The sequence below is a fragment of the Mustela nivalis genome (assembly GCF_964662115.1).
Source record: "Mustela nivalis genome assembly, chromosome: 11".
Lineage (NCBI taxonomy): Eukaryota > Metazoa > Chordata > Mammalia > Carnivora > Mustelidae > Mustela > Mustela nivalis.
In genome coordinates this window covers 909,890-931,779 of record NC_139030.1, presented here as the reverse complement: position 1 = coordinate 931,779, position 21,890 = coordinate 909,890, and the positions used below count along the sequence as shown (strand labels likewise).

The 21,890-nt window shown below is 54.6% G+C and overlaps 2 protein-coding genes across 11 annotated transcripts in view; one reads left to right on the top strand and one right to left on the bottom strand.

Moving 5' to 3' along the window:
* LIMS2 (LIM zinc finger domain containing 2) overlaps positions 1-21,890 on the top strand; it is a 38,063-nt gene that overhangs the window by 10,897 nt on the left and 5,276 nt on the right. For 5 of the 10 annotated variants that reach the window (XM_082690307.1, XM_082690306.1, XM_082690304.1 and 2 more), the window contains 3 exons: positions 9,787-9,946; positions 12,062-12,128; positions 12,376-12,496. In XM_082690307.1, coding sequence (XP_082546433.1) covers positions 9,787-9,946; positions 12,062-12,128; positions 12,376-12,496 — 348 coding nt within the window. Of the gene's footprint in view, positions 1-3,032; positions 3,260-8,524; positions 8,627-9,786; positions 9,947-12,061; positions 12,129-12,375; positions 12,497-21,890 lie in introns of those variants that run through there. The other 5 variants (XM_082690311.1, XM_082690313.1, XM_082690312.1 and 2 more) reach the window with 5 other exon arrangements.
* Positions 12,505-19,922, bottom strand: GPR17 (G protein-coupled receptor 17). Its single transcript, XM_082690314.1, has 2 exons — positions 19,015-19,922; positions 12,505-16,226 (listed from the first exon to the last, which is right to left on the bottom strand). Exon 2 carries the CDS (start codon positions 16,192-16,194, stop codon positions 15,175-15,177), a length of 1,020 nt encoding a protein of 339 aa, XP_082546440.1. The 5' UTR covers positions 16,195-16,226; positions 19,015-19,922; the 3' UTR covers positions 12,505-15,174.

Below are 21,890 nucleotides of genomic sequence, written 5' to 3'. Positions count from 1 at the left end.
GTTTCCTTTAGTTTTTGAACATATTTAAAGTCTGTCTAGTAAATCTAATATTTGGGCTTCCTCAGGGACAGTTTCTGTTGATTGCTCTTTTTTTTCTGTGGAAGGGTCATACTTTTTGATTTCTTTGTGTGTCTCATAATTTTTTGCTGAGAACTGGACATTTCAAATAAAATGTGGCAATTCTGAGATCAGATTCTCCCTCACTCTTCAGAGTTCATTGTTGCTACTTGTTTGTTTAGTGACTTTTCTTTTTATTTTTACTTTAAAAACTTCTTAATTTCTATTTTTTAAAAAGATATTTTATTTATTTGAGAGAGTGAATAGGAGAGAGCACAGAGGGAGAGGGGGACGTAGACTTGCTGCTGAGCAAGAGCCTGATGTGGGGCTTGATCCCAGGACCCTGAGATCATCACCTGAGCCAAAGGAGATGCTTACCTGACTGAGCCACCCAGGTGCCCCTTTAGTGACTTTTCTGATCTAATTCTCTAAAGTCTGTATCTCTCTCATTTGTGACCACTGAAGTCTCTGCTTGGTTGCTATAGTGGCCAGCTAATGACTGGATAAGGTTTTCCCTCAATGCCTGAAACCAGTAAGTCTTTCAGTCTTTGCTGAGAGCACATAAGCCTATGTTGGGTCCCACCTTCAGCATTCAACTGGGCAGTTTACAACTCTGCCTTAGCCTTCACTCCTGCCTTACACAAGCCTGAAGGTCAGTCAGAAGTGAGAGCTTCGGACCTTAGTTCTTCCCTGAGCACACAAGCAGTCCTGGGCTTTTGCGTGAACTTCTAGAATCCCAGGAATATGTTGGTCCTTTTTGAAGCCCCTGAGGACATCCCATTCCTCAGTTTTTCCTTTTAAGCTTTTTGATTAGTTTATTGACGCCCCTACAGTTATCCATTGCCCATGGCAATGACAGCTATGCTACCAGAGGCAGTTAAAATAGTAGTACATTTGATAAATACCCCCCAAGAGAGGCTTTTAGCATTGGGTATGTGTGAGTGAGGTCACATAAAGTCAAGTCATTCACATGGAGTCTTCCAGGAAATGAAGGTTTAAAGGAGTTCCAGTCCTGTCTGCTTCTTAATAATTGGAAATGTGGGATGTTATTTTTCAAGGCAGCCATGGAATTAGGGTATAGGGGTCATGGGCTAGGATAAGTTGAAACACCACAAAGCTCACTGTTCTTACCAAAATTCTTGACCAAATGCCCCTGGGTTACTGCAAAACTGTGGTTAATTTACAGAGTTCTGAAAAAGTAGATTCTGACATTTTTTGCTAGTTTTTTCATTGTTTTTATGGAGGGACAAAATTTCAAAGGTTATTACTCTGCCATTTATGCAGATATCATTCTTACTATGTTTTTGCAACTTTGTCCTCTAGGGCCACAGTGCTGGCTGGGGACACCCGCAATGCTGTGACATACTTTTTCTGCCAGACAGGTTGCAGAATTGGAGGGCTGGGGCACAAGGCTGTGCAGAGATTTGGGATTTGGGCTTAATCAGACTCTAATTTCTGTTCTCAATTTCTAGCCCCTGGTGCTTCCTTTTACAGCAAATATTTGTTGAATTGATTAGTGCTTGGTAACCTTGCACTTGAACTTCATTTACAAATTATGAGGCACAAAACACTTGTGGTTATGTCCTCCCTCTCTGGTCTATCTGTAATTGCAGAAACCCTAAATAAATGTTCTCTCCTTAAATGAAACAAACTGTGGCTCCGGGTGAGTTCTGGTTTCCAGAGCTCAGAATTTCCCCATGGGAAGGGCTTATTGGGGCTGGTAGGAGGGACCCAGGCCCCAGGGCATGGACTTCAAGGCGCTATAACAGAACTTTCTAATAAGCTTTCTTAAGCTTTCAGCTATCCACATCAGAGAGGGGGAGGTCATCTTTGTACTCAGTCTTTCTATGCTCTTTTGCCTGTACAGCTACCTTAAAAAAATATTTGTTGAATTGATTAGTGCTTGGTACTTTTGGCATCAAATGGCATTTACAGGTTATATTGCACCCAGTGCTTGTGATCATCTGCCTGTGTTTTGGAGCTGACCCCAAGGGTGGTTAATGAGTTGAGATTTGCTAGATGAGGTATGCTTCTTGGTATGTGGGCCTGGCATCTGAGTGCCAATGGATCCTCTCCAAAGTTTCCCTCCACTCTAGTGTAGGAGGACCAGCACCCCGCTGTTCAGGAGAGCTACTGTTTTTTTCTTTTGAAAGGCAGAGGCAGATACTGCTCATGCTTTCGAACTTTACTAGAAAGGTTCTTCAAGGAAATGGAATCAGTGTTAAAGATCTCCACGAGTGCTCTGGATCCTTATTTTATTGCTGACCATAGTGCTTGCTTAGCCAGCAGTGGCCACTATTCAAAAGCTGACCGTGGGTGTTTGCACTTGGATCACAATAACCCTGCTGGTGTTATGGAAATGGTGCCTTCCTGGAGGTCTTCTCTCAGACTCTGCTCCTTCTGCTTTTCCTGACATGTTGAGGGATAACCTGTTCTCTGAGCTTTGACAGCATGGACTTCTTTTGGGTGCTTGGTCAATTTGTTGGTCGGATCCAAGGGACCAAGGCTGCCCTGGTCTGGGTCTCCAGGTGGCATTTGCAGTGCAGGCTCTCAGGGAAGGGAACAAGGCAGAAGGTGGGCATGTGTGGGACTTCCTCACTAGCTTCTTAACTGTTTTTTAGGATTCCTAAATTAGGTCAGTACCATAGTGCCCTCCCCAGCCAAGAGTCTATCATCAGCATGTCAGGTGGCTTAGGGTTCTCTGTTAGGCTCCTCTCAGCCTGGCACCCCCAGGCATCCTGTCCTGACACTATGGACCTTACCTCAGTGCTGTTTGGGACCTTCCCAGCGAGTCCTTCCCCCGCCTGGACCCAGCCCTACCAGCCTCTGCTTTTACTGTGCTGCCCCCGCCAAGTGAACAATATCCTTTCTATTTGGAGTTGACTCTGCTGCCCTTTGGAGATCGCAGTGTGTAACGTGAGCTCCTGTCCAGAGGGGGTGGGGGGAGAGGCGCCCCCTGCACGCTGGTCTGTCCCGTCGCCACCGTCGCGGCGCTTGTCCGGAGGTGGCTGCCGGCGGCCCTGCCGCTTTCGCCACCTCCTCTGACCCCCGAGGCCGGGGTTGTCGCGGTACGTCAGAGCAGGGCCGCCCCGCCACGCCAGGAGGAGGCCCGCACCATGGCAGCCTGGCTGGGCGCGCTCGCCGCGTCGGGGCTCTACCGGCGGCGCCAGCACCGGCAGAGTCCCCCGCCCGCCGCGCTGGGGTAGGTGGCCAGGGCTGGGAGGGGTTGGCAGGGACAATGGCCGGAAAGCCGTGGCTGCCGGCCTTTCCTCGGACACCCGGCTTGGCCCTTCCGATGGCAGGAGCCTGTCCGCCCAGGGCGTGGGGATAGCGCCTGGGCTGGCGATGTGGTTGGGGGGAGGGCGGGATTCATGTAGTGGGTTTGATGTCATCCTGGATCAACGTTCTTGGGCGGTCCGCTGAGAATGGGGTGTTGGAGTTAGGTTGTCCCACGGAACTCCCATTACTGCTTTCAGACTGGGATCACTGTGTTGCCACTTTGAGATGAACAAATAGTGGTGGAGGAACCTGCTGGACATCACCCATCCAAAAATGACTAGGCTGTGATCTGAAGCCAGTTTGGACAGACCCTAAAATCTGAACTGCTTTATCCCATGGAGAATTGCCAGTGTAGACAACGGATGAAAGCCTCTTCTGGGATAGGAAGGGGAGCCTGTGGGGCTCAGGATGCAGCTCAGTGCATGGGAGGAGATGAGTTAACTGGGGGTGAGGCGATCCGAGGGGAGGGTCTGAAGGGGCATGGAGATGGTGGTACAGCCACTGGTGTGGGTCTCAGGGGCTGGGGGCTGGGCCTCAGGGGCCATCAGGGTGGAAACTTGTAGCAGAAAGTTGGGAAGAGATTGATGAGGGCTGTGAATGTGGAGTTATTAGCATGACAGTGCCAGGTACAGCCCCCAGAGGAGAAGGTGAGTGAGGAACAGTGGCAGAGGCCACTGAGGTTGGGAGGAAGGACTGGGGAGTCAGGGAGGAGACAGGTAGTCACAGAGACAGAGGTGAGGGGGATCTGGAGGACCCAGGGATTAAAGGAAGTTGGGGGAGGTGCTAATGCTATGCTGGGAAAATCCAGCCTGCTCTGAGCTCACTGTGTCTCTATGATCAGAACAGCCTTCCGGAGAGGAAATGAGGACTGAGCTACCAGAGACATCTGGGGTAAATGACAGAGCAAGGAGCAGAGCATTGGGTGGTGGTGGTGGTGGTGGTGGTGGTGCAATACAAGTTGTAGAGCTGCCCCTGTTGCACACCTGGGATGGCAGTCTCCTTGCGCACCAGGACGGGGACTGGACAAGCCCATTGCTCAGGTGGGGAACGTGAAGCCAGGATGCCACGAAACTCACCTGAGTGTGACAGTGCTAGAAGGGGGACCCTTACCGGTAGGCCTCTGGATGTCCTCAGACATGCATGGAGTGAGGTGTGGTGCAGGGAATGGCTCCCAGGGTATTGAGAGGCCAGAGACCATGCTGGAGAGAGATTTCACGGTATAGACAAGGCCAAGATGCAAGGAGGGCACATGGGCGTGGTCATAAAAATCAGGCCTCAGGAAAGTCCTCTGCATGCAGGCACATACATTTATATGTACTTGTCTTTATTTTTCTGTGAGTTTCTGCCTCGTGCCCTCCCTCAGCCTTCTGTTATCAGTGGGACGGTTTTAAAGTGCACTTGCTTCCGAGTCAGAGAAGGCGCTGGAGTGAAGAGGTATGGCTAGGGCTGCAGGAAAAGCCATGTAATCTCCCACAGGCTCCAACCAGCCTGGGAAAATGTTCCTGGTGGGGTCAGTGTATCGTTTGGAGCAGCCCAAGGTGGCATTTCATTTTCCAGCATTCCCCAGGCTAAGGCTGGGACTGGCTTGGTGGAAATTCTTGCAGCCAGGTACCCTCATGAGGGAGGAGGCCTGGGCGGTGCCTGGGGCAGCTTCCACTCGAGCTTCAGAGGTCCTGCTGCCATGAGATCCCCCTTTGCTCCCTGCGCCAGGAACAGTGCCTGAGCACAGAGGAGGTGCTCAGTAAAGAGGTGTCACATGAAGGAGGGAAGGAATGGGACTGGCTGCTCTGATAGAGCCATTCTGGGCTGTGCTTGCAGGTGTCACCTCACTGAATCCTCCCAGCTACCCGTGAAGGTAGCTGTGGCTTCCTAGATGAGGAAGCCCTGGCTCAGGGCTTACTTTGAGCAGACAGCACAGCCAGGGAACACCTGAGCCACCTCGGCAGCCTAGTTTGCCTGGCCGTACAGCACATGCCTTGGATTCGTTGCCCTCAGTAATACTGACTCATTCTCAAGTGTGAACGGACCCCTGTGGCCAGCCTCTGCTTATTCCCAGCCCTCATCTTATCTTTCTAGGCTCAGATGGGTGGGAGGCTCGTGTGGGGCGGGGTCTAGGGTGGTTATTCTTTTCTTTCTATTTTTTTTAAAGGTCTTATTTTTTCACTTGAGAGAGAGAGAGTGAGAGAGCGCACACAAGCAGGGGGAAGGACAGGGAGAGGGAGAAGGAGGCTCCTTGCTGCGCGGGAGCCTGGCACAGGACTTTATCCCAGGATCCCAGGATCATAACCTGAGCCAAAGGCAGATGGCTTAACCCACTGAGCCACCCAGGTGCCCCAGGGTCTAGGGTTGTTATAAAACACAATAAAACAAAACAAAACATAAAGCAGAGTCTTGAATGGCTGTGCCTGTATAATGCTACCAGGAGCTAAGGGGACAGGAGTGAACATGGTCCAGTCCTGTGAGACCCTTAGCAGGTTACTGACCCTCTCTGTACTTCAGTTTCCTTATCTGGAACCAGCAACCTCTCCTCACAAGAAGTGGGCACAGAGAGGGCTCCCCCCACCCCAGCCATTGTAATGTTCAGTGCCATCTCATCACCCAGTGACATCTTTCACAAGCTTACAAACTGGCTTGTGTCGGGCTTTCAGGATTGAGAGTGTTTTGGGGTGTTGGGAAGGGTTGGCAAAGAGCCACAGATGGTATGCTCTTGTACATTCTCTGGGCACCAGCTCTGCCTTTGGCAGCATTGAGTGTCGTCCAACCAGGGCAGGATGGTGATGTCTCCTTGGGGGACACACTAGGCTGACTTGGTGCTCCCCGTTCTTGGTTGGAATGTGTGAAGGAGGACGTGGAATGTCCATGTCTCCCACCCTTTGCTCTCTGGCAGGGAGTGCAGGCAGGCTGCAGGCCTTCTCCAGCATTGGGCTGGGGAGGAGGTACTCTGAAGGCTCCTAGAGTTGCAGGGAAACAACAGCTCTCTTCACACAGTGCTTAGCATGCCTGGCCCTGGGCTTAATGCACTGTATGCTGTGAGCTCTTCACCTTGGCTCTGTGAGGAGGTAATTGCTACTCTGGCACAGCTCTTTGCAGGTGAGGCGCAGAGAAGCTGGTATCCTTTTCCAGGTCCCTCAGCTGATGGTGGGGGCTATTAGGATTCAAACATGGAAGAGTGAGCCCGGAACACCCTCTTGTGTCATTGCCTCCTTCAGGAGATGGCTGGCCTTTCTCTCATGGTGACATGGTTTATTTGCTAGGCTCATTTGCCTCTCTGTCCATCCCTCTGTCTTAGGCCAGTGGGTTGGAGTGTTGTCTGTGGTCATGAACAGGATGGCATGGGGATGCGGGCCCAGGAGTCCCTTTGGGGTGCTGCTGCCCCCCAGGACTTGGGCTGGAGCAGCCAGTGGGTGTGAAAGATAGGTGGTCCCCTCCACACCCCACCTTCCACTGCCAGGGCTTGTGCAAGGCATGCAGGAGACAGACAGCAAAATCTTCAACCTGAGGCACCCAGGGACCCAGCCAGGGAACTAGACTCAGACCAGTTAAAGATCAGCTGCTCTGGCTAGGGGACCAGGTGGAGATGAACAGGAAGGTAAAGTGTGGCCAGTTTCTGTGGGGGTGCTATCTGTTAGGGTCCTGGCCAGGAACACAGTCACCATGAGATGGAATCACAGAGGAGAGTTTAACAGAGGGTCTACTTAACAAGGGTGGAATGTTGAAGTTTGGTCAAGTGCCTGGGCTAGCAGCAAGCAAGTGACAGTGGCTGCCGGGTGGGTCACCTCTAAGGTGTGGCTTTGGCTGAGGAGGCAGTGGCTGGAGGTGGGAGTTGGGTCTGCCCCACTGGAGGCTAGAGGGCAAGGGGCCTTGGGAGGCACTGGGGCTTTAAGCTGCAATCCAAAAGCCTGGGGGCTGGACTTGAATCCTTGTTTTGGCTTCATTTTCTGGGTCCTTTGGGGAATTCCAGATCCAAGGTCACAGGATTTCCTGTTGATTTCTCACTTCTCCAAGACCAGTAAGGTCTTGTGCACAGCCGGGAGTTGGAACTTCCTCCCACCACCGTGGGTGTGTGCTGTAGGAGGGCAAGGCTGCGAGGCTCCCAGTGTTCCCCAGTGGGAAACCATGCCTGTGGTGATGAGTCCAGCCCAGCCCTCCATGGCGGCTTAGGTTGTCACTCCTCTGCGTGTCTGGCCCACCTTGTGGAGACCTGCAGGGGGTGCGGGTGTGTATTGGGTTGGGGGCTGGTTGCCACACGCAGACGGTGCCTTGCATCTTGGGCTCTCCCTAACCCTGCCACCATCCTGTGTCCTTGCACCGGTGACCAGTATGAGGACAAAGAAAGTGTCTTTGGTCTCCAAAACACAGCTGAGGGCAGGTTGAGACATCTAGAAGTGCCTGGCAAGACTTCTGAAGAGCCCCTTTCTGCCACATGGTTTCTAGGCTGAACAGAGAGGGAGTCCTGCCTGGGGCCCCCAGTCTAGCTTCAGCCTGTCTAGGTGCCAGTGGCTCCCCGTTAGTCCCACTGTCCCTAACCCACCCCCAGACCCCTGACCAGCAGAGCCCTCTCCCACCTCCTGCACTCATCCTGTTTAGGTAACCTTCCCTGTGATGGACACTTGAACACCCCAGCCAGAGCTTCACTCACTCACTCAAGAATTCTTCTCATAATGCTGCAGCAGCAAGGCAGGAATGGGATTCACACCCTAGAAGGCAGAACAGGCTGGGAAGATTCTCCGGAGCAGGCAGCTTGTGTCTAGTCACTCTGTATGTCTACCTGACCTTGCCGGCTTGTTGAATGTCTCCTTGCTGAACATGACTGTCCTGCTTTGCCCAGATATCCAGGCACCACCCCAGCCCCCTGCCCCACCCATCTGTCAGAGCTGACAATTGAGACAAAACCTATTTGCTGTCCTTATTGCAGAAGGCCTGGACGTCAGTATTTTGGAAGGTCATAGAGGCTGTCAGTCTGAGACAGCTCTTCCAGGCCACATCTCAGGGCCTTTCAGCATGGGCTTGGCTCAATGTGGGCATTTCCCCCTTGTTTGGACTTTACTCCTCCCAGAAGGAAGTCTACCACTTATCCCAGGGGTGGTGTTGCCCACCCTGGATGAGGACATTTGCTCCCAGCCTGCTCCTATCCCAAAGATTCCCACTCTCACCTTCTCCATGGTAAGGTGGTTACATGTTTTTTGAGGCAGGTGGTTTGCAACTAGCTCCTGGTGCAGAGGAAAGAGCCACTGAAGTCTGAGCAATCTGGATTCAAATCTGGACTCTGTCATCTGCTGTGTGAGCTTGGGCAAGTTACTTAACCTCTCTGAGCCTTAGGTCTCTCATCTGGAGGGCAGGGTTGCCTCAGGGATTAAATGAGTGGATTACAGAGCTACCGATTTATGCCTGGGTGAAGCTCTATATCTGGGAGACTCTGGTTCCCTGAGAAGATGCAATAGTAGGCATAAGAGGGAGCTGAGGTGACCACAGATACCCCAACACATGGGTCAGCGTGATGAAGACCGAGCCTAGGAACCAAGCACAGATGTTGGCAACTACTGCACTGTCCTTGTGGGGGCTTACTGTGGGCCAGACATGCTGCTGAGTGCTGGCACATGGCCCTCATCTAACTGGCCTATAACCCATCCTCTGGTCTTTCCATGGCTGGGAGTCTAGACCCAGAGAGTGAGGTCAGCCCAGGCCACCGTGAGGGTGCTGGTCTTGAGCCCTCGTTGCTCTGATCGGTGTGTGCCTGGCTATGTCCTGGCCATGTCTGATGCTCTATAGATGTGCATGGGGACTCTAGGGCATCCAGAAAGATGGGGGCTTTAGAGTCTGGAGGGGTGCCGGTTTCTAATCCAGGCTTTGCCTCCACCCACTGTGGCCCTCAGGAAGAACACTAACTCTCTGCAGACCTTGGCTGGTTCATGTATAAAATGGGGATGCTGCATTGGCCTGGTAGGGTTGTGGTCTGGGAATACATACTATAGACTGGTGTGTGCTGGCACTTAGGATGCCCACAGAACACAGAAGCTTCGATGCAAGCATAGGCCAAGCCACTGCCAGGCAGCTCAGCCCTGACTGCATGTTGCCGAGTCCCCACAGTGCCAAGACTGTCATCAGGGTGAGGACAGCGAGTTCCCTTACTCTGGAGAGCATTTTAACTTTTTTTTTTTTGGTAAGATTTTATTTATTTATTTGATAGACCCAGATCACAAGTAGGCAGAGAGGCAGGCAGAGAGGGGGAAGCAGGCTCCCTGCTGAGCAGAGAGCCTGATGCGGGGCTCAATCCCAGGACCCTGGGATCATGACCTGAGCCGAAGGCGGAGGCTTTAATCCACTGAGTCACCCAGGTGCCCAAGCATTTTAACTTTTTAAGGAGGGAGGTGTGCCCCTTGAGTGCAGCTCCCCAGGCTTGCTTGTCTTTGCCCCTCCCCAGGCCTGACCTGTCCACCCCTTTCCCCCCAGCAACATGTCCAACGCCTTGGCCAATGCAGTGTGCCAGCGCTGCCAGGCACGCTTCGCCCCTGCTGAGCGGATAGTCAACAGCAACGGAGAGCTGTACCATGAGCACTGCTTCGTGTGTGCCCAGTGCTTCCGGCCATTCCCTGAGGGGCTCTTCTACGAGGTGAGCACCTGGCCGGGACCCTCGGCCGGACTACCGTATTGGAGCCTGAGCCCCCACCAGCTCAGAGCCTGCTTCCTAGGAGCTAACAGGTTGTGCCAGCCATGGTCCCAACCAGTGACTGATGAACAGTCAGGCCAGGTCTGCCCTTTGTGGGCGTGTCTTCACTTGTGAAGCTGTGAAGGAGAGTCACTATTCATCCAGCCTCCTCTGGGTAGACTCTGGGAGCCCATGGGACGCAAACACCCAGCTCTGGCAGTTCATACCCTCCTTTGAGAGCAGACGGTGAACACAATAAATATATGGTATATCAGATGGTGCTCAGTGCTCTGGGTACAGGGAATTCGGGTGCGGACAGAGGGTGGTCAGGGAAGATGATGTTTGAGCAGACCTGAAGGAGGTGAGGGAGCCAGCCTACATCTGCAAGAAGAGCATTCATCAGAGAGCACAGTCAGGTGCAAAGGCCCTGAGGTCAGTGCATGCAGGGTATTTGAGGGTTGCCAGAGGCAGTCTGTCTGACAGCTTGAAAAGGACCACTCTCCTTGCTGTGCTGGGGAGATACAAATATGGGCAGGCACAGAAGCTGGAGAACAGGTGGGACCAGAAGCTGGATTACCAAAAAAACCCTGGTCAAGTGAACTGGATCAACACTGGCTCATAAGAGCAGATTATTTAAATTTTCAATAATCTTGCCAACTAGTGGTTAAACATAACTCTTATTAAAAATTAAGTTATATAAATGTACAGTGAGATAAAATTTTATTGGAAACAAGGGTAACACATACTCAAAACTCACCACTTCCTAATTATTTTATTTCATTTTCCTATCATCTGTGCCTTCGAAGTTATTTGTCTCTTGTACCTGGGTGGTGGAAATGTACCCTGATGGCTGCCACACATATCTTAACTCCATGCTGATGTTGTGTTGGGAGCCTGACATTGTCCGTGGCAGGAATTATCACACCATAGAAACTGGTAAATGTTACAGAGCAGACCCCGTCTTCCAAAGGGCCGGTTGGTCATCATTTACCAGTATGCCACTGGTGGTTGCAGTGGAGGTGGTGACCAGGTCTCAGAGACCAGAGAGGCTTAGAAGGTACAGCTGACAGGATGGGCAGATGGACGGCCATGCAGTGTGTGAGCTCCTATTGACATCACTGGAGACTTCCATCCTCTTGGGAAATGCTGGCCTACTGTAGAGGCAGGGGGGAAGGGAGGCTGAGCTCTGTTTGTGGTGGCCATGTGCCTAGAACAAAGCCTGGCATACAGTAGGTGCTCAGGAAAGAGTTGTTGCTGAATGAAGTTCATGCCCTGCTTCCTCTATGGGCTACTGTGTAGGGCCATATTCAGTTGCAGACTAATAAGATGCTCATTTCAGAGAAGAGGACAAACCAAACTTTTTTAAAAAGAAAATTGTCAAGGGAGAAGAAATCTGGGGCAGGGCTTGGCCACACTTGGGACCATGGCAAGGCCATCATTGTCCAGGCAGATGGGGACAGTGGCTGGTGCCTGGAGTGGCTCCTGCTAGCTGCAGGACTTGGGGTTCTCCCTCAGGCCCCCATGTTTTTCCTGTGTTCCTCTTTCCGTCTCCCTCTCTGGGTATCTTGTGGCCTCTGAGGGAAATGGACTTCTCACACAGAGAAAATACACAGGAAATAGGGTCAAGCGACATTTATAAATCAGACTTGGTCCCAGCCCTCGGCTCGCTCCAGGACCAGCAGGGCCAAGGTCTTGTGCAAACAGCAGTGGCTTTTGAGGGCTGGCCTTGCCCAGTTCCCAGCTTCTTGGAGACCCCTTACTTTGCACGCCCGCCCTGTGGTAAAGGCCCATTCCTGCGGATTCCCTCCCATCTCCAGGCCTTGGCCCTGCTGCTCTGGGTTGCCCTCCTCTCAGCACTCCAACCCCCTGCGGTCTTCCAGCTCCTTACCACCTCCTCTAGGAAGTCTTCTCCGCAGGAAGGGTTGGGTGCCGCACCCGGTTTCCTGTCACGGTAGCAATTGCACAAATTGGGGTGCCTTTCTAGCTTTCCTGAGGGTGGGTCCTGACCCAACAAAGACCGGCCAGCTGGAGGGGAATGATGGAGGTTTGCTTGAACATTCTCTGCTGGTCCATTTGCAGTTTGAAGGCCGGAAGTACTGCGAACATGACTTCCAAATGCTGTTTGCTCCATGCTGTGGATCCTGCGGTAAGGGCTGGATGTAGCACCTCCTCTGCATGCCTAGGGGGTTGGGCAGGTAGGCGGGAGCACAGGTGCTCTTCCTTGATCCCCTCTCTGAGCACCAGCTCTCTGGAGGCATCACCTCCCCAAGCTCTGGGAGGGGAGCCCTGGGATCAGGCTGAGCTCAGGCAAGTGCCAGTGTGGGCAGGGCTTTGGAGGGGGCTGGGAGGGGGGCACGTGCCTGCCTCAGTGAGCTGGGACCCATGTCTTCCAGGTGAGTTCATCATTGGCCGTGTCATCAAGGCCATGAATAACAACTGGCACCCGGAATGCTTCCGCTGTGAGCTATGTGACGTGGAGCTGGCTGACCTGGGCTTCGTGAAAAACGCAGGCAGGTGAGGTGGGCCGGATCCTGTCTAGGAGGTGGACCCTCACCAAATGCACTGTTTAGTGCCTCCCTGCAAGGCCTGGGCCCATCTGCAAGGCAGCTGAGAGACCCCTGGTTTATAGGTGAGGGCTGGGCCAGAGAGAGTACGGGGTGACTGCCTCAGGCCTGGGCGTGCTCCCAGAAGCAGGCTGACAGCAGGCAGTGAGGAGGTAGCTGGCCGGAGCAGGGGCCATCAGAGGCAGTGGATGGATAAAGAGCTTTGGGTCATCACTGTTGTCTGGCCAGCCCTTGTTGCTGAGCGGAGCTGCCTGCCTCCTTCCCTGTGCCCCTGGCTAAATGCTCCTGGAAAGAAATCACTCAGCCAGGGGGCCCGAACTGACTCTGGCACTCTGTGCTAAGTTTCCTTTGTAGACTGAGTTCCCTTCTTCCTGGAGGACTGGCTCTTTTCTCCCTGCACTGTCTCTTTCCCCTCCACCCTCCTAGAGTGAGGACCTCCCCACCACTTTCCCGAGGGGAAGGCTCTCCTGCTCCCTGCCCTGGTGCTGCCCAGGCCTCAGTCACAGTGCCCCATGGAGGCCCTGTCCCTGCTCCTCCTTCTCCAGTGGAGCTCTCCGCTGCAGTCTGCGCTGCTTCTCCCAGAGCTGTCCTCCCATTGTGGCCATCTGCGGCATGTTCCAGTGCCCTTGCTGGCTCCTCTCATGTGCCCCCCACTGCCAGTCAGGTCCATCCCCATGACCTCCCTCCTCATTGCCAGACCCACGGGTCACCACGGTCCTCTCTTGACCTCTCAGCAGGCTTCACGGCAGCTTTTTCTTCTTGTTGAAATGCCTCCTCTCCAGGCACCCAGGACCCTGTGTTCTCGTAGTTTCCTCCTGCTTTGTGGCTGTGCTGAAATGCTCTCCTCTTCTGACCTCCCTCCACCTGTCTCTCCATGTTTGCTTGCTGGCAGCTCAGCACCTGGGCCTCGTCTCTGTCCAAAGTCCCAGAACCCCGACTGGCATGCATGTGCTGGATGACTCAGATGTCCACCTCCACTCCAGACCTTTCCCTCGGGTTCTCAACCACTTGGTGCCCACTGGGCATCCCAAAATCAACAGGCCCCAACCAAACCCTGGTCTCTCCTCTGCTGACCAGCAGGTCTTCTCACGCAGTGAAGGTGGCCGCCCACCCTAGCTGAGAGTCCCCCTCCCTCTCCTACCTTGTTGCCTCTCTGTTCTCTGCCACTGCACCATCTATCTGCTCTGGGTGCAGCCTGCAGTGATCTCTCCCATTCTCCTGCTGCGTTGTTGCCTGGTGTCGGTCTTGGTGTCTGTGGGCCACCGGGCATGGTCCCCTGTCGTTGTCTACAGGAGGGGCTGTGGAGGGCAGGTGGTGTCCTGGCGGTCCTGTGCCGATCAGGGGTTGCCCGCCAGGTGTGGGCCTGAGCGAGTCCTCTCTCCTGAGCTCCAGCTCATATGGAGCTGCCTGTGGCAGGAGAGGCTGGGAAAACCCGGGAGAGGCTGGAGGCGCTCTGAAGTAAGGTGCTGCTATGAAGAAAGTGTGGCCACCCCGCAGAGACCCTCCTTGCCCGGGGCCGCCCTCTGAGGTCTGTGGTGCAGAGTGTGAGTGTGCACGTGGGGCAGGCTGCGGGGGCTGTCTGATCCAGAGGCAAAAGCACGTGCTGCCTGGCCTCTCCAGTCTTCACCTCGGCTTTGACACTCTTGGGTGGGAGGGAGAAGTTCTGGGAAGGGAGTTATGTCAACTGAACACAATAACCTTCAGAATCTAAAAGTACAGTTATGTTTACAATTAGTGTGATCAGGTACAAAAGGAGACCTGGGACCAGCCGTGGCAGGGAGAGCCTCTCAGGAGGCAAAGCACATCGCTGCTGGTCTTGGTTAGTGGGACACAGGGTCCCATGCCAGGCGTGGGCTCCCTGCTGGAGGTGTCCTGAGACGAGGACAAAGCCCGGCTCCCCAGTCTGTCCACCCCTGCCGGCTGCTCAGCTGACTCAGGAGGGATCAGGCTACCGAGAAGCTGTGGGGATTGTCAGGCCTTGCGCAGTGAGCAAGGACCCAGCGCTGAGATGAGGAGCCCAAAGGCCGTGCTTGTTGGATGTCATTTGCTGGCCAACCTGAAATGTACGTACAACACTCAGTTATAAGTTACCGTCCATGTCCCCTGAACTCAGGGGTCATCTGGCAAAGGTGCCACCTGGGAAACCCATACTCCTTTCCCTCCATCAGGATTCCCACATTCCCCTTCTCTCCAGTCATTTGCAGCTGCTGTCTGGGGTTCTTTCTGCAGAGCTCTGCTGCTGTGTGTTTTTCGTGGTGGGAAGGAGGTTGGGAGTCTAGCAAGCAGCCCTTGGGGAAGAAAGACACTCATTGTTTGGGAACTGTTCCTCTGGCCCCCTTGCCCCCCCTGCCATGGGGTGAAGTCACTGAGTATCCAGTAACTGTAAGTGAGCAGGGCCAGCACAGTCTCTGCAGGGGGTGGGTGGCTGATTGGTCCCATGGAGGGGTGTCCTCTTTTAGGGATTTGTACATGAGATAAGACAGAACCAGTTACTGGGTGCTGAGTTCCACCCTTGGAGAGACTGGGCTTCTCCTTCATGAGTCTGGTGGTGTGCATCCTGGGGTGGAGTGGGGAGGTCCTTCTGAGGACAGTCTGTGGCACTGGGGGCCATGGCTGGCGTCCGAGGGCTCACAGCTCTGACCTGGCGCTCAGTGAGCTCTCATTGGTTTTCCCTTCAAAGCTGGGGGGCGGGCCGGAGAGCCTTTTGCCACAGACCAGGTTGCACAGGGCATCGCGGAACTTCTCAGCCACAAAGAAGTACATGACTGGGTCCAGCGCCCCATTGAGGCTGGTGAGGCAGGAGGTGACGCGGTTTCCCAGGGCCAGGACGCGCTGGGTGGCACATGAGGTCCCGCCGCCGTGGTAGCGCAGCACGTAGACGGAGCGGTGCACGTGGTAGGGCACAAAGCAGACCAGGAATATGGCGAGCACCACGGCGATCATGCGGACCGCCTTGTTCTTGAGGCGCTTCTCCACACGAGGGCCATGTCGCAGGCTGCGGATGATCAGCAGGTAGCAGGTGACCGTGGTGACAAACGGGAAGGTGAAGGCCACGGCCAGGGACACGAGGGCGTGCTGGGAGGCCTTCTCCCGGTACAGCTGCAGGCAGATGACTGTGTGGTTGGTCTGCACGGTCTGCGGGCTCACCAGCAGCGGGGCCATGGCTACGGCCACCACTACCCAGAGGAAGGCGCAGGCCAGGTGTGCATACAGGGGCCTGCGGAGCTTGAGGGACTTGACGGGGTGTACGATGGCCAGGAAGCGGTCAGCGCTGATGCAAGTGAGGAAGTAGATGCTGGCGTACATGTTGAGGTAGAAGAGGAAGCCGGTGAGTCGGCACGGGATTTCCCCAAACGGCCAGTGGTTCCCAGAGAAGTGGTAGACGAGGCGGGTGGGCAGGACCAGCACACAGGACAAGTCGGCCACAGCCAGATGCATCAAGAATACGTTGGCGGGGGTGCCTGACTTGTGGTCCCTGACGAAAAGCCACAGGGCCAGGGCATTGCCAACAAAAGCCAGGATGAAATCCAGGAGGTAGAAGGAGGCGAAGAGGACGTTCTCCAGTGGCGTCTCCTGGCCACATTGTTCTGAGATGACCAGGGAGGAGTTGGTAGTCAGACCTGGGGAAGCCACCTCCAGGCCATTCATGCTTCAGCCGGAAGCAGAGCCAGGGGACAAGCCTGGAGGGAACAAGCAGACAGGTTCCAGAGCCTGGGACCTGTGAAGCGTCTTAGTTTGTCATCGCCTTGGGGACTACTGACAGCAGTCCCTGTGTTCATCTGGGGTGGGTAAGTATCAGAGGCTTTCTGAAGCTCAGCAAAAAGCAAAAACAAAGCCAGGGCCTAGAGCTTGCTAGCCTGCTGCTGGGGCCGCCTTCCCACTGGCCACTGCATCCCTGCCAGATGCACAGGAGCCTGGGTCCCCCTGGGTGTTGTCCCATAAGTCCACTCTCTCAGACCATGGGGACAGTGGGGAGTGAATCCCATCTGTCTGGGCTCTGAGGTGGAGGGAAGGCCCCACATTTTCTGCCATGCTCCCCAGGTATGCCTTCTTTGAATGCTAGGGGGTGGTGCAAGGGGCCTTTGAGCTCCAGTCCCGATGGGCATGGGTAGATCGCCCCTTCCATCCCTCCCTCCCTTACTTCCTTCCAGATTGATTTACTATTTGAGAGAGGAGAGAGAGCCCAAGTGGGGGGAGGGGCAGAGGAAGAAAGCCCTCAAGCACCCACCCTGCTGAGCTCGGAGCCCAATGCAGGACTTGATCCCGGGACCCTGAGATCATGACTTGCCTGGGCAGTGTCTGCAGGGGGGGTGGATGCCTGGCAGACCCTCTCTTGCAGGGCAGATTCTGGGGCTCCCCTGAAAGGCCTACCTGTGTGACTGCCATGCAGAGGGTCAGGAGAGGGGCTTGTGGGAGGGAAGCTGCAACTCAGCTGCTGGAGGAGGAGCACTGGCTGTGGCCATGGCATGGTCAGGGCTGTTGTCCTGGCTGAGCCTGGCTCTGTACTGAGCGCTCGGGGAGCCAGAGCAAGTTCTCTGCAAGCGTCCCCTGGCTTTTCTTCCCTCAGGAGGTCTGGTGGCAGCTCTGTCAGCACAGCAGCCCCTCGAGGAGGAGGAGGCTGGGCATGGCTGAAGAGCAGACACGTGTGGGGAGGGCCCGGCACACCCGCCTTTAGTGGACAGAGCAGGGCAGGTGGTTGAGACTGTGGGTGTGCTGGGCTGTCAGGCTGGGCAGCGGCTTGACCCTCCCCATCAGGCTTCATCAACCACCACTTAGGTCCTGCAGGGACCCCGCCACCCCCGACAGCATATACATGGAAGGGAGAGGGTGGTTGCCTGAGCAGGAGAGAGCCAGGGACAATGTGGGGGAGTGGCAGAGAGCCTCTGGCCTATAACCATCCTCAAGTAAAGGGGGTTACTTCCCTAGTATTGAAGGGACCCAGGAACTTCCCAAATGATCTCCCCTGCTCCAGAGTGGGTCAGGATGCCCGAGATCCAATACAGAGAAATTATTTTCCTGCTGTTTCCAAGTGCATGTGATCTGAGGGGTTGTTGCCAGGGAAGCCCTGGCTGCTGGGAGAGGGGATGGGTCCAAGCAAGGGAAGGGTGGTATGGAACCCGGGGCTGGGTTTGCTCTGCTCTGGGCTGCCCCTCACACCTGGACTCTGCCCCTCAGGGCAGTTGTCACCCAGCCCCTCCCTGAGGGCTGCTCATGGGTACTGGCTATCCACTCCACCACTTCTAGGAGGCAGGCATTGGTAGTCTCCTTTTATAGATTAGGGATTAAGAAGTCAAGGCTTAAAGTCGGCTGACTTGACCCAGGTCATTTGGCCAGAGACAGTGGCCCTTGATTTGGAAGTAAGCTCAGGGACACGTAGCAGGGACACCCAGCACCTCCCAGAACACTGCCTTGCCTCTGTGGGTGGTTGGGTACCGGGTGCCAGAGCTGGGACTGTGGCTCGGCCTCAGGGCTCATGCTGGAATTGTCCCCGAGGCTCAGGGGCACCTCCTTGGAGTCTGGCCCCAGGACTGGTAATGTAATTTTTGGCACCCAGTGCAAAATGAAAATGTAGGGCCCCTTGTTTAAAAAGTAGGAGTTTCAAGATGGAGATAGCAGAGCATTACATCAATTGTGGGGCCTGCATGGCTGCACTGGTTGTGGCCGTGCCAGCCCCTGGCTGTTGGCCTCCTGCCCTCTGCCCTCAGCTTCCTACTAGCGCCGAACGCCACATGCATGGTGCTCTATCTGGGATTTAGACTCAATTTTAGAATGCTTTTAGGCTTGTTTCTGGTTTGTTGAGGTTTCTGTAGCTCTCCCATTTTGGGATTCTTGATACTGATTTTTGCAGCGTGGTCTGAAATGGGCCCCTCTCTGCATACCCCAGACCTGCAAGCTTCTGCCTGCCGCCGCTGGCTCCCCCTGTGGCGCTGCTCAAAACAGGGTGGTGTGGGCACGTGGAGCGTGCCTGAGCCTGGACATCGGGGGCTCTGGGGCTCTGGGACTATGGGAAAGCCAAACTTCAGGGGAAAGGTCTTGGGCCTCTATGAAGGGGAGGAGTGGGCAGACGTGGCCTTAGGAAGGGGCCCAAGGTGGCTGTGGTAGGTGGGCATGGCTGTTTCCTCGCATGGCCTGAGACATCTTCTTCCCTACTTCTCCTTCCGGCTGCTCCCTGTGCTACGGTAGGCTAGTGGAGGAGAGCATGGGTGCTGATTCCAGCTGACTGTCATCGCAGTTGCAATGCTGTGCACAAAGCACTTGCCCTCTCTGTGTACCTGACAGTGCAATGGGAGTACCACCTAGAGGGACCACTGTGATTCAGACCAGGGCAGCCTTTGATAAATAGGTCATGCTATTATCCCAGAGAGTGTCTCAGGGACAGAGATACTGCCCATCCCTGCCCGCGCTCTGAGTTTGCCACTGCTTGGCTCCCGAACCCCCTGCCTGCCCGTACCGGACTCTGGTCCTTACCTCTCACAGCCGGGTCCAGGTGCAAAGGCAGGAGGGCTACGGGGTGGCAGGTGGGCTGCGGCCAGTGGCTGGGGGGTGCTGGCAGTGGGCTCCGTGCCGCTGTGGTGGAAGGCTGGCTATTTAAGGAGAGGAGGGGAGACTGCAGCCCCTCTTGGCCCTGAAAGGCTGCTTCATTCCGAGAGGTTCCTTGTGTGGTGGGCCACTCCTACGGCTATCTCTGCTGCCACTGGGTCGTGAATATTCCAGTGTGTCCCAGCCTGTAGTCACCCCGCCCCCCTCCCCTGACCAGCTTGGCCACTAAGCATCACAGAGGCTGAGTGTGTGACTATGTTCGAAGCTGTGGAGTGGGCGCGGGCTGGGCGGGGTGGGGGGGGGTACTGGCTGGGACGGACAGAGACAAGAGGACGTTTCAGCACAGGATAATTTCCTACCAGTGGGGGCCAGGGAGGGGCTGGCCGCCATGGCAACGGGCCTGGGCTCCCAAGCCTGCTGGGGGACAGTAGAAGGGGTCTTGTGAATGGGGAGGGTGGGAGGCTGAGGGGATTCTTTCAGGACACTTGCTGTAGGGTCCTTGTGTCTTGCCCCGTATAATTAGGCTCCGTTCGGACGTGGGGAATAAATCATGGCCTTTATCTTGAGCAGGGCACAGCTGCAATTCGCCTCATAATGGGGCGCTGTCTGTGCCCGTGGGACGCGGCTCAGCCTGCGAGGCCTGGCCCTTACCTGTGCGGGCTCCTCCTCTGGTCAGGAGGCCTGTGAGGAGGGCCACAGTGGTCCACTGCCTAGGAATCCCCAGGTCTCTTCCTGATCCCTGAGGCTGGGGTTGGGGGGTCGGGGTGTGGGCAGTGGCTGCTCCTGACACCGAACAAGTAAAGCTCGTTTGTCTCCGTCTTCCCCCAAATGATGTATCTGGTAACACGGGGAACCAAATCAGCATGCCTAACTTCAAAAGAAGTTTTTTTTTTTTTTTTAAAGATTTATTTATTTATTTATTTGACAGAGAGAGAGATCACAAGTAGGCAGAGAGGCAGGCAGAGAGAGAGGGAAGCGGGCTCCCTGCTGAGCAGAGAGCCCCATGTGGGACTCGATCCCAGGACCCTGAGATCATGACCTGAGTCGAAGGCAGCGGCTTAACCCACTGAGCCCGACCTGTAGATTTTTAACCAAAAAATTTTTTAACCAAAAAATGTACTTAGCTATCATTGGGGAGTAACTACCATGTGTACTATCTTAAATTGGTTTTTCACACAGTCCCATGCAGTTGGGATTGCTGCCCATTTTACAGATGGGAAAACGGGCTCAGAGAGGTGAAGTCACTTGCCAGGAAGTAGCAGAGCCGGGATTTGAACCAAGTACATGCCACTCCAAAACTTACGATTTGTGCGGGTTAATGTTTTGGTTCATTCTGGTTTTTCTTTTGCACCTTGATGCTTGAATTCTTAGGTTCCATCTTCATTCTACCTAGAAAAATATTCTGCAGATTGTCCTTAGATCTGGTACGGGGATCTAGTCTGTTGGAAAGATGTTTCCCTGTGTGCCTGGGTGGCTCAGTCAGTTAAGCGTCTGGCTTCGGCTCAGGTCATGATCTCGAGGTCCTGGGATTGAGCCCCGCATTAGGCTCCCTGCTTAGTGGGAAACCTACTTCTCCCTCTCCTTATCCCTCTCTCAAATAAATAAATAAAATCTTAAAAAAAAAAAAAAAGATGTTTCCCAGCCAGGGTTCCTTGTGGGGCCCTGGGCTCCTCAGTTTGGTCTCGGATGGGAGTCAATGACCAGGGCCTGGCCCCTCCCCTGCACTGCCTCACATGGAGGTCCAGAAGTACTAGCTCACATCCATTTGACGCGAGTGTCTGGCTTCTTCTGTTGTTGGGTGATTAGCTGTGAGGGCATCGATTGTTGCAGCGGAATTGTGGGGGGTTGGGCTAATTTCTATAGCTTTGGAACAGAAGTTATTCCGTATGGCTTGAGTGATGTCATAACGCTAATAGTAGTTACCAAAATTGGGAGTGGGGTCATAGGGCATAAATGCTGTGCCTGTGATAGAGGCACAAGCTGGTGGCAGGTGTGGTGTGGAGAGCGTGAGCCACGGTAGTCTGGTGGCTGGGGGAGCATCTCTGCTCAGACCTGCTGTGGCAGCGGGTCTGGGGGTCTGGGGGAGGAGGTGGGGACAGGGATCTGGGGACCGAGGGGGCAAAACCTTAGTCAGGGAGATGAAGACTGCAGCGACAGGCCACATTTGTATCCCATGGGTAGGTGGAATCGGGCCCCCGGTGAGGGGGCCGGCTTCCAGTACTGGTCTGGCTGTACTGTCATGGGACATGGTACCCACTGACTGTCTCTCCCTTCCTCTCTTCTACAATCATTCATTCACTCATGTACTGGAGACTCAGCCTGAGCTGCTAACCTGATTGGGCACAGCCTGGAGCCTGTCAGCAGTTTAACAAGTGGCTATCGGGCACTCATTTGGGCCCCTTGGCCTTCCCACCCACTAGGGAGATAAAACACAAACAAGGCAAGCAGACAGCAGTGTTGTGCTGCAGGGAGTCCAGACCCCAGTGAGGTGGCAGACATTGGGGTCAAGGCCATGGATAGTCAGTTGGCCTTCCTGGCATCTAGGATCTGCCCATCACACCTGGTTGGAGGATCCTGAGTCTGAGAGTTAATCTCTTAACTAGAGTCCTTGATCTGCCCGTAAAAGAGGTTGACTGTGGGTGTCAGGTCCCTGTGGAGGCTGCTGAGGGGTAGAAAACCTTCCTGTGGACGGATGCCTGCGAAGACAGGAAGGGAGGGTCCAGATGTATCAAGAAGGCTTATAGACTGGGGCGGCAGGTGGGGGAGGGGAGTAATGGATTGGGACCTTTGTACATCTTTGCTTG

Bases quoted from the DNA above. Each gene is read 5' to 3' on its own strand.
- GPR17 (XM_082690314.1), bottom strand. From the start codon at position 16,194: ATGAATGGCCTGGAGGTGGCTTCCCCAGGTCTGACTACCAACTCCTCC.